Genomic DNA, 12,232 nt, shown 5'->3' on the forward strand with positions numbered 1-12,232 from the left:
AATTTATAACCATTTCGTTAAAAATATTTATTTAAAATGTTAAAAAGGTTATATGATAATTAAGTTTTTTTTAGCTTGAAACAAATTTAATTTTATTCTAATTAATTTGAGGTAAAAATTGTTTAATATTTTACCTGATTTATGAATAAAAAATAAAAAAAGCTTAAATCAGTTATAAGTCATTGTAAATTTTATTAATTTACAAATAATAATTCCGCTTTTACATAAAAAATAAAAAGTAATTATTAATTATAGTACCCTACTTAAAAAAAATAAAATGAAATAGATAACGAAACTACTAGCATTTAATATTTCTATTATATTTGTATTAGCTAGATAAATTTAAATTGAAACAGTAGAATATCTGTTGGAATTTAGCAAATGGAAGAGTGTGAATTAAAGAAAATATTTTAGTCAAGAAGAAGCTAATTTCAGGCTATAAATTTTTCTATTAAACATAAAGCAAATGAAGTAGCATAACCAAGAAAAAAATAATAGTTATTAGATAGGTATGAATTAATTTTCGGACCTTACAATAGAAGAATTTCAGTCTATTTCATTAAATCAATAACTATTTAATAGTGAATCAAGAAAATTAGAAAATATAAAAAATGAAAATTAATAAGCTGATTTTTACTTGCAACTTCTCAAAACTAATGCAAGTAGCTTACCATAATAATTTGATTGGAGAAATTTAGGAAAAGTTACTCAAGTTAAAAATTAAGGTAACTGTGGTTCTTGTTGGGCATTTACTATAACTGGTCTATTTGAAAGCATAAATTTAATTAGAAATAAAACAGTTGAACTATATTCTGAATAAGAACTATTAGACTGTTCTTCAAACGGCATTTATAGAAATTCAGGTTGTTAAGGAGGTTGGCCACATTTAGCATTTGAATACTCCAAAAAAAATGGAATATCTCTTTCTTCATAATATCCATACAAAGGTATATAAGAAAACTGCACAGTTAATTAGCAAACTAAAAAGGCTTTTTATCCTAGTTAGCCTATTTAAATTTAAGCTGATTAAGAAAGTAACAAAATACAAATTATCAAATAACTACTTTTAAATTCACCTCTAGCTGTTATAGTAGATGCCTCTAATTGGTCTAACTATAAATCAGGAGTCTTTTCAAATTGCACTACATAATAAAATCATGTAGCTTTGCTAGTCGGATACACTAACGAAGGAAATTGGATAATTAAAAACTCTTGGGGGTCTGCTTGGGGTGAATCTGGGTACATAACCTTAAGCGCAAATAATGCCTGTGGTTTAGAAAATAATATTCTTGGATCTACAATAATTTGAAATGTTTTATTAACAAACAAAAGTACGTATAGTAAGAAAGTATATTAATTGATTTTAAAGCTGAATATATTCCATGAATTTATTTTTTAATATGAGCTATAATTACATTCATTTATTCATAAATTAAATATAAAATTTGTTTTATTTTTTTAAAGTAGATTTTTTTAAAAAAAAAATTATTTGGAATAGAAAAAATTGTTTTAATTTATTTTTAATTATCATTTAGCATCTTTTGGCTTTTAGCATGTCTTACATGAAATATCACGTAAAAAAAATTGATAATTAAAGTAAAATAAACTTTTTAATTCAAAAATGATTGAAAATATTTATTAATTTGAATTATATTTAAGTGTTTTATTAAGATGTTGAGATTCACTTAGTTAGTTTTATTTGAAATAGAAAAACTTGTATTAAATAAACTGACCTTTTTAGATTTATCTATTATAACTTGAATGAATAATTTTTTATTTTTAAAGCGCTATTTTTATAATTAAAAATCTTTAAAATCCATCTTAAATAATTCTCCTTTATTATAATACTGTACATAAATTTATAATAGACTAGTTTCACTTACTATAATTAATTAATAAAATTTCTCATTTTTAATAATTGTTTTAACTTGTTTTAGATAATATTTAATAAAAGTTGAGATATATTTTTTAATATAAATAATACTCATAATTGTTTTCTTTTATTTTTAACAAAAAATATAATTTTAAATTTCTTCATAGATTAAATATAAAATTTGTATTAAATTATTCTTTTTTTAAACTAGATTTTATCATAAAAAATTATTTGGAAAAGAAAAAAATTGTTTCAATTCGTTTTTAGATTCAAACATATTGGAAATATTTTTTAATTTAAATTATAGTCAAGTGTTTTATTTATTAAGATATTGAGATAAAAAGGATTATCTCGAATCAATAATTTCCAATTTTTTAAGCGCTTTTTTTATAAATCTTGAAAATTCATAATAAAATATTACTATTTATTAAAAATTTAGAAATGTTTATTTAAAAATTGATGACATTTATAATAGAGCAACAATTTTCACTTACTAGTATTTGAAAAATTATTAGTCTTAAATAATTATAATAGTTTGCCTCAGATTAGATTTGGCATAACAATAGAATATATTTATTAATATAAAAGATATTCAGAATTTATTTTTTAATTTTGATATATTTCCAATCAATATTTCCTAATTATTAAGGGGAAAAAAACAGTTTTTAATAATTATATAAATTCCTTCAATTAAATAGTAAGTAAATTCATGTGTTGTTTGTTCTTCTCAAAGCATTAAAATAAGCAATTAAAAATGCTCAATTCTTCCTTACTTTTTATTATTATTTGTTAGTTTTTAAACTCCATTATAATTATTAATCAATATGATAGCTTTTTAAAACTTTAAAATATTTATTTGTAAATTAATGTAGCTTTTTCTATTTCATTTTTGTTAAAAAGGAATTTTTTTTCATTTAATTAAAATAAACAATCTTATTTTTTAATAGAGAAAGTATTTTATTTTCTATTTTACGCAAGTTTCAAAGCTTTTTTTTTAAAAAAATGGATGAAATTTATTTGCTAATATATTTTAGTTTTAGTTTTTCTTGGAAATAATTTTACACATTAAAATTATAATTTATTTTGGATTAAAATAAAAGTGATTATTGCCATTCATTATTCATAAATTTTCCGTACACAGTGACATATTTTTAATATATATAAATTAATTAAGAAAATATTATATTTTTATAATAATTATTAAGTAAACACCTCTAAAAATAGAAACCTTAGATTAAAAATGAACAAATAAAAGATATGGAAGCTAAACATGTAAGATATTAGCAATAAAACAACCATAGAGATAAGACGTAACATTTAGAGACTATACAAAGAAGTGAATTTATTTTTCACGATGGCCTAAAATTTTTATTTATTGTTTATCTTTTCCAGGGCGTTGATTATAAATATATAATGCAATAGTATGGAATCTCCAAAGCTCATTTTTATCGTATGATAAAAAATCCAGAACCAAAAAGTAGTTATTATGTTTTAAATAAACTCTTATGCATTACCTAATAACTGTTTAACATATAAAAGAATAGGGCAGGAGATAAAAATACGATGATGAGCACAGGAAAGCTATTTATGATGAATGTAAAAATATAAATGGGATTGATGTACCTGTCAAAAGGAATATTTTTATGTAAGTAATAAAGTAGATGGAGAATAAGAGACAAATACCAAAAGCAAGTAATCATGTAAAGTATCCTGAGTATAACAAATACTTGGAAAATTGTAAAAAAATATTTCTTTCAATAAAATATATTTTAAAAATTAAGTTATTGGCAAAGTTAAAAATGCCAACAAATCATAATATTAATCTAATAATATGCAATTATTTACTTTTAATAAAGAAAGGACTATAATACAAGAAGAATATAATTTAAATTACTAGTAATACAGCCATTAAAATTATTCTAATCACCCAACAAATTCATCAAAATCGATCGACTTCGAAATAAAGAGTTTTTCTTTTGAGTGTAGGTATACATTTTTTGATCTATATTAATAAGATGATCTCTCGAGTAATCAAAGTTTAAAAAAGTAAATTTTAACTATAAATTCTAAAACTTAAATTTATTTTATATATTTAAAAGGCTTTTAATTGAATGAAAATAAATAGAAAATTAATTATCTTGTTTAATCGATTCATTTTTTTATGTTTAGTTTCATTAAAATTTTGATAAAATTTGTTGAAAAAATATCTTTAATTTTGAGTAATCATTTTTTGTGATTAAATTTGTTATTTTCTTTCAAAAAAAAGGTTTATTCAAAAATCAGAATATAATTTTATTGTTAAAAATTATTAATCAAATTAAAATATTTTTTAGTTTAATTATTTTATTTGAAAAATTATTTACTTTTACATCTAACTAATTTCATAGTAAAAAATTAGTTTATTAAACCTTGCCGCAAAATTTGTATTAAAATATAGAGTTTTATTTGCTAAAATTGCATTCTAATTGTAAACAATTGTTATTATTAATGAAGCATAATCTTAACCAAACTTTCTTTTTATTCTTATTCTTATGACACTTTAACCAATAATTTTTTAGAAAAGCATATAGATTTAATTTATTTTTTATTTGAAACATTGAAAATTATTACATAAGATAAAAATTCTAACATAAAGAAAAATTAACTAATAAAATAAATAAATTCAATCATCAAATATTTTAAAATATTTTATTCATTCATACTCTTTTTAATATTTTAATGTAATTTATTTTTCTTATTTTTTTATTTAACATTTAATTTTTAGAATAATGATTTGCTAAAAACCTAATGTTTATCAATCTAATATAAAATATTTTTTACAAATAAATTTATTTATTAACCAAATTATAAAAAATATAAAAAAAAGAATATAGAGGTTTAAATTAATCTCTATATACACATGAAAAGATTCTAAACTTTTTAAATCAATTAAAAATTTATTAAACTTATTATTATTAATAAAATATAAATGAAATTTTATAGTTTTCAAAATATAGGGAAGTACGTATATTTATTAAAATTCGAGCTAGTATTAGGAAAAACTATAAAAATCCAAGAAATTAAAAATATTCATTATAAATAAACTTTATATATAACAGCTTAATTTAAATTGTTATTTAAATATAAATAGTTTTATTTTTTAATATATTTTCTCAATTATTTACTTAAAGTTTAATTAAAAATTAGAGGAATGACAAAACAATTATTTTAATCAAATCATTTTATAAGTCTTATTTATAAACAAATAAATATTTTTTTATTTTTTTGAATGGCATTTACATACTTGAAATAAAAAGAATCGTTTGATTGTTGTATTTAATTAATAAATAAATAAAGCAAAAGTATATTAACAATAAAAAATAACAAAAAAACAAAATAAAACTTTAGGCTAGCAAATAAATGAACGATAGAGATAACAACAATTTAAAGTACACAGATTGGAGAGCATCTATTAAAGGGTTGATTAACGAATAAAAAAACAGTGTTAGACTAGAAATAATTAGACTTAAATAATAAGTAACTTTTTATTTTTTAAAAGCAAGCTAATGCACAATATATTAAAACATTCTACAATATATTAAGGGAAACACAGTATCATAACTAGTAAAAAAGTTTAATATATCAAAACCATAATTGTATAGAATATTAGAAAACCCATGTTTAAAAAGTATGAAAAAGTTGAATTAATTTGTATCATTTATCTTGGTTTACTTTATAAAAAATAAAGAAAGAGGCAGGAAAACAATCATAAAAGAAGATAAGAGACGTGATCTGCTTCAGTAATTAATTACAGAAAATGGCAATTAATTTCCACAAAGAAAGAAAAATTTTGTGAAATTTCTAAAAGAGAAGCAACAAATATAGGAAATTCCACAAATAACAAACCATGTTAAATATCCTGAATATGATAGATTTAGAGCACTCTATGACTAAATAAAAGACCAGTATAAAAGTCGACAGGACATTCAGTATTATTTCTATTAAATTATATTTTTTACTTAAATACGAGACAATATTTTAAATAAAGTTCCCTTTAAATCCATGAAAATACACAAGAAGACTCAAATAAATAAAGCACTATTTATGATTGTGGTAATATGTTTTATCAATTTTTAACATTTTAATTTATAATTATTTCTTTAACTATTCACTTCACTTTACATTTAATTTCAGTTACTAAAAAATAATTAATTTTTTTATAAAATTTATAAATTAATCATGTTTTTTAGCTTAAAATAAAACTATTTTTAATTTTTTTAGTTGATCAGATAAAGAATAATTCATTTTTCATTTATTTTATTTTACTTATAAGATTCTGATTCTGTCCATTTTCACTTATTAAATTTGTTTTAGTTTTTTTATAAATTCAATTTTTAATTTAAAGATAAAAAATTAACAAATTTTGCAAATAAAACATAATAAAAACCAATTTTTGTAGAAAATTTTATTAAATTTAATATTTAAATTAATTGTTTGCTCTCTTTAAGAATTTTAAAACTTTATTTTAATTTGATGTATTAATTTACTTTGCAAAGATTTATTTTTTTAACTAATTTTAATTTCTAAAAAAAGACTCGATGTATTTGAATCTTTCGATTTGTGAATATTAAGAACAGTAAGATTAGTTTTTTAATGAATGAAAACATTTTTATTAGTTCTATTTTTAATTGTTAATTCTGAACTGTTACTACTTATAAAAAGAAAATTTAATCATTAATATATTAATTATCTTTATTTATCCTAGATAAGTCTTTGTTTATTGCTTTTAAATGTACTTGATATAATAACATTAAAATATTTAATTATTATAACCTATTATTTAAGATTTTTTTATTTTTTAAATTAGAATAATTCTAAATGTACATAAAAAGTTTTTATTAAATAAATATAAAATATCCAAAACTATTTTATATCTATCTATCTATCTATCTATCTATCTATCTATCTATCTATCTATCTATCTATCTGATATTATCTAAAAGTTTTCAAAATTTTAATAATACTATTTCATAGAATTTTAGTTATTATTATTATTTATAAAATCGAATTCAATAAATTAATTTCTTATTGTGTAAATAAAAATTAGGATTTTTCTTTATTCTAATATTTTAAATTATAGATTATAATATTTTTATCTTTGTTAAAAATTAAATACCACTTTTTTATAGTTGGTTATTTATTTATTTTAGTTCCCTTATTTTTAACTTTTAATTAGTAAATAAGGATCAGAAATTTTTTGATCTTTTCTGATTGTTTTTATAATCTAATTCAAATTATAATAGAAAATATATATATATAATTTTTAAAGTTATTTTAACCACTAAAATTGTTGTATAAAAACATTTTAAAACTATTTAAATTAATTTATTTCAGTTCCATCCAACAAGTTAAATTGTTTTTTTAATAGAAAGGAAAAAATAAATTAAAAAAAAATGTTAGAAACTCATAAAATTTGAATCCCTATCAAAAATATACAAATTTATTATTTATACAAAAATATTTAGTTATTAAAAAGAAGAAATTAATTAAGCCCTTTTTAATAATTTAAGATAAATAAATGTGTCTATACCAAAATGGTTTGAAAATTTATTATTATTTGTTAATATTATTAAATTAATTGATTATATATCAATATTTTTTTTAGTTGCTTCATTAGAGCTGTATTTTATAATTTTTCTAATTGATAAAATTCTTGATAAATATCTATAAATAATATATCAAATAAAAATATTATCTTTAATACGAATATAATAGAGATATAATAAAGACATTATTTTAAATATTTCTATTAGTATACTTTTGATTATACTTTTAAAAAAAATTATTGATTTAACTTTTTTAAAATTGAGAAAAACTATTTTTCATTTCATTTTTAAATTTTATTGAAATGTAAACTCAAAATTATTTCTGGAAATAAATGATAAAGTGCTAAAACTCATATTTTTTGTCAGATTATATTAATATTACATATTATCAAATTTAAGAGATGATTCCAATATAAAAGAAATTGGTATTTCAAATCAAAATATTTATTGTTTTAAAAAAGAAATTTTTTAAATTTTTCAGCTTTTGCTTATTCTATTTTAAAAATATGTTGATTTTTACTTAGATAAGATTTACAAAATACATTTATCCATTTCGTTTTTGGTTTTTATTGAAAGTTAATAATTAATCCTTAAATCTATCTTTACTATAAAATCTTTTTTTAAATCTAGAGTTGATAGATTGATATTATAAATTATAAAAAACTCAAAAATAATTTCTGGAAAGAAAAAATAAAGTGCTGAAAACTCATATTTTTGTCAGATTTTATTAATATTACATATTATCAAATTTAAATGATCATACTAATATAAAAGAAATTGGTATTTCTAATCAAAAATTTACAAGTTTTTTTGACAGGATTTTTTAGTTATTTCAGTAAATAATTAACTTTTGCCTATTCTATTTTAAGAATGTATTGATTGATTTGCCGAGATAAAATTTACAAATAATATTTATCCATTTTATATCTTACATTTTTATTGAAAATTTATTTTTTAATCTATACTAAAAAATAATTTCAAAAATCTAAAATTAATAGTTAGATTTAGTTTGTAAAAAACTCAAAAATAACTTCTAGAAACAAAAAAGAAAGTGCTGAAACTCATTTATTTATCAGATTTATCTTAATATTGCATATTATCAAATTTAAATGATAGCTCAAATATAAAAGAAAAATAATAATAAGGTTAATAAATAATTGTTTAAAATCAAGCAAGGATGGGAAGCTTTAATTAGTTATATAATTAATAAGATTTATATTTAAATAAAAAATTTTTATCCAAATGAATAAGATATATATTCTCACTCTTATTGCTGTGCTTATGGTTGCAATTACTTCTGCAACTCCTTTACCACCTCATTGGCCAAATGTTTTTGCTAAAGATTTTGTTGAAATCTCAACTAAAGGAAATTAGACATTAGCTGATGTTGGTACATATTACTATAACTTTGCCGAAAATACATAGCTTTTAACAAGATCAAATGGTCAATTTGACTTTTTCTGTGGATTTAACGATGAACCTTTAGCTTGTGATCAAATAATTGTTGAAAACAATAGATATGTTTATTTCCCTGAATAAGATAGCTGCTGCTATTGCTGTGGATAGGATCAAGGATGTTCAGTTCTCAAGCCTGATTGGTTTATAGACCCTGAATATCATGGACAATAAGAATACTCTGGAGTCTAAGCTTATTGGTGGGTAATTTATGAATAACCTGACTAAAAAGGACCTAATTATTACATTGAAACCACTGAAGAAAATCCTATTGACAGAAAACCTTTACATCTAGCTAGAAATAACTATGAGTTAAATTTCGTATCTGACAGCTACAGAACTTAATTCCCTCAAATAACTCTTCCCACTGCTTGTAAAGCAACTAATTTGGGTAAATGCCCTGGTGTATGTGCTAAAATAAGAGGTGATAGTGTAACAGAATTTTGAAACTAAAAATTCAATAAAATTAGTAAAATAAATAAATATGTAATATATATAAATTTATAATAAAATATATTTAATAAATAAAAAATCAAATCAGAAAAATAAATGTTTATATTTAAAGTTAACTTTGATTTTAAAATTTATTTATTTGTTTAAGAACTTAGCAATTTTAAGAATTAATATTTTACTAAAAATAAATTTATTTATTTAAACCTATTTTTTAAATTAAGACTAAAATTAATTTTTCTATATATAATAAATATATAAAAGCCAAATTATATTAAAGGCCTGCTTTTAGAAAATTTTAAATTTTCAAAATTTCATAATTTTTTTAAATCTTCACAAAAATCAATAATCAAATTTACTTAATATTTATCTATAAATATTTAGGTATTTAAAAATAAAAATTAGGTTCTTTCTAACAAATTAAATAAATAAAAATAATAAATTATATTTTTATAGGTATTTTTAACTGATTTATAAAGTAGTTCATCATTTTTACAAATAAAGCTTATTACTTAAAAAGTAAGTTTTAATAAATTTATAGCTGATATATTTATAGTAATGCATTAAATATTAATATTAATTTGTTTCTATAATTAACCCATCAATAATAAAAAAACTTTACCATTAAGTTTTAAATTATCCACAAATTTATACTTTAAGTACATAATAGATTACTTTTAAAGATATAAATCATTTAATATTTTTAGAGACTATATATGATGAAAAATAATGTTTCTATTATTGGCTACAAATATTAATATACAATAATTTAAAACATAAATTATGAACTTTATATTTATTTCTTTAAAGTTTATTACCAATATGTAAGTTTATTAATTTACATATTCTTAACAAACATAATTATATAAAATTGGCTCTAGTAAAATAAAAAATCTTCCAAAAAATATCATAATTTACTATTCAATTATTTTCTAATAATTTATTAATTGTTTGTTTAAAAGATTTCTGATAAAAATTTCTTGCAAATAAAAAGAATAGATAGATAAGAGATGAAATTAATTAAAATTCGTATTTTCCAAATATTTAAGTAAACTAATAGTTATATATTAAATTCTGGTTCTTCATTCAATAAAAGAATATAAAATTGAACTAATACTTTGTTTAAGTGTAGACATAAATGATTGTTATCTTTATAATAATTAAAAAAAATAGTAAATATTATTAAATCAAAAATTAAAAAAAAACCATGAATAAAATATATATTCTATCTATAATTCTTGCCATTTAAGTTGCTTCAACTTCTGCTTAAATTCCTTAACCACCTGTTTGGCCTGACGTTTTCGCTTAAGACTTTGTTGAGACAGCTACTTCAGATTAGAATTAGACAGCTAGAGATGTTGGTACATATTACTATGACTATGCTAACAACAAATAACGTTTAACAAGATCAAATGGTCAATTTGATTTGTTCTGTGGATTTAATAGTACTGAATAATTAGCTTGTGACCAAGTAGTAGTTGACGATAAAAGATATATTTACTTCCCTGAATTGAATGACTGTTGCTACTGCTGTGGGTTGGATGATGGATGTGCAGTCCTCAAACCTAAATGGTTTATAGATCCTTAATTCTTAGGAACCACCGATTACTATGGAACTCCTGCTTATAAATGGGTAATTTATGAACAACCTAACGAATAAGGACCTAATTATTACTATGAAACTACTGAAGAAAATCCAATTGATAGAAAAACTTTATATTTGGCCAGAAATAATTACTAATAACATTTCTTCCTAGATAGTTTCAGAAAAGAATTCCCTTAAATCACTTTACCAGAAGCTTGCTAAGTATAAAGTTTAGGCAATTGTCCTGGTGTTTGTGCAGAAGTAAGAGGAGATAGCTTATCAGCTTTCTGATATAAATATATAATAATAGGATTACTAAGCTTTAAAAATTCTAAATATAAAAAAAATGAGATTATTTGTATTTTTTATTTATTTACGTAAATAGGTATAAACAAACAATAATTTTTAAAAAACAAACAAAATAATTAAAAAATTGAATTTTCATAAAATAAATTTGTAATTTATTTGTATTTATTTTATATAAATAAATGTATTTCTTCATTCAGAAATTTGATCTGAATTTCATATTCAGATTTTTGTTTAAATTCTATTAGTAAGTTATGAGTTAATATGCATAAAATCCACATTAAAAAATGGGATTTTTTAAAGAGCAAAAGATTAAAAACCATTTCACTAACTAATGATATAATGAACTTAAATACATTTTTTTATAAAAAATTGTTATAATATTTATTTTGTTGTGAAAATCTTTAAAATAAATGAAGGATTTCATAATTATACTTCTCATTTTTATGATGTTAAAATAAATAACAATTTAGATTAGCTAAAAAATTCCAACAAATCAAATTAGAAATCATCAAATTAAAAAGAAATAGAGTATTCTTTTGAGTGTTTCAGATTATGTAAGAATTTTTTTACATATGAAATTCTTTTACAAACCTTTATGACATCCATACAATTAAAAAATAACATTCATGCATAAATTAAAAAATTTATTTGTGTATTTTTCTATTTTTATTTTTCTCTTTAAACTGATAAAAATAAATAAAACATTTGTTTAAATTACTTTAAAATATATTTTACTGATTTTTCTTTTGATAAAAGTAATGAAAATAATTTTTGAAACAAAATGTTTTTATATTTTATAAAAACTTAAGATTTATTTATCAAATTTGCTTTTAAGCATTTTTACTTTATTTTTTAACGTTTTCTTCTTCTTCTTCATAAATATATATTTTATTTTTTTTATTATTTAAATTTTATTTATATTTCATAATATCTTGATCTATCTATTAAATACTAGCCAAATTTCTATTCTTTTGC

At 19.4% G+C, this 12,232-nt stretch overlaps 5 protein-coding genes across 5 annotated transcripts; all 5 read left to right on the forward strand. All coding sequences in view use genetic code 6, as the record gives it.

The window, feature by feature from the left end:
- Nucleotides 1-466: 466 nt before the first annotated feature.
- TTHERM_00069680 (papain family cysteine protease) lies at nt 467-1,309 on the forward strand (the record flags this gene model as incomplete). The annotated part of the gene is made up of 1 exon (XM_001007805.1): nt 467-1,309. The coding sequence occupies one exon, from the start codon at nt 467-469 to the stop codon at nt 1,307-1,309; it is 843 nt and encodes a 280-aa protein (XP_001007805.1).
- A 1,566-nt stretch (nt 1,310-2,875) lies between these two features.
- Nucleotides 2,876-4,109, forward strand: TTHERM_000069648 (hypothetical protein; the record flags this gene model as incomplete). The annotated part of the gene is made up of 3 exons (XM_012795558.1): nt 2,876-3,350; nt 3,413-3,610; nt 3,730-4,109. 3 exons carry the CDS (start codon nt 2,876-2,878, stop codon nt 4,107-4,109), a joined length of 1,053 nt encoding a protein of 350 aa, XP_012651012.1.
- A 1,163-nt stretch (nt 4,110-5,272) lies between these two features.
- On the forward strand, nt 5,273-6,513 carry TTHERM_000069649 (resolvase helix turn-helix protein; the record flags this gene model as incomplete). Its single annotated transcript, XM_012795559.1, has 4 exons — nt 5,273-5,389; nt 5,456-5,841; nt 5,901-5,965; nt 6,446-6,513. 4 exons carry the CDS (start codon nt 5,273-5,275, stop codon nt 6,511-6,513), a joined length of 636 nt encoding a protein of 211 aa, XP_012651013.1.
- A 2,187-nt stretch (nt 6,514-8,700) lies between these two features.
- Nucleotides 8,701-9,360, forward strand: TTHERM_00069650 (transmembrane protein, putative; the record flags this gene model as incomplete). The annotated part of the gene is made up of 1 exon (XM_001007802.3): nt 8,701-9,360. The coding sequence occupies one exon, from the start codon at nt 8,701-8,703 to the stop codon at nt 9,358-9,360; it is 660 nt and encodes a 219-aa protein (XP_001007802.1).
- A 1,156-nt stretch (nt 9,361-10,516) lies between these two features.
- On the forward strand, nt 10,517-11,239 carry TTHERM_00069640 (hypothetical protein; the record flags this gene model as incomplete). The annotated part of the gene is made up of 1 exon (XM_001007801.2): nt 10,517-11,239. Exon 1 carries the CDS (start codon nt 10,571-10,573, stop codon nt 11,237-11,239), a length of 669 nt encoding a protein of 222 aa, XP_001007801.1. The 5' UTR covers nt 10,517-10,570.
- Between the last annotated feature and the right edge of the window lie 993 nt (nt 11,240-12,232).

Source organism: Tetrahymena thermophila (genome assembly GCF_000189635.1).
Source record: "Tetrahymena thermophila SB210 genomic scaffold scf_8254811, whole genome shotgun sequence".
NCBI lineage: Eukaryota > Ciliophora > Oligohymenophorea > Hymenostomatida > Tetrahymenidae > Tetrahymena > Tetrahymena thermophila.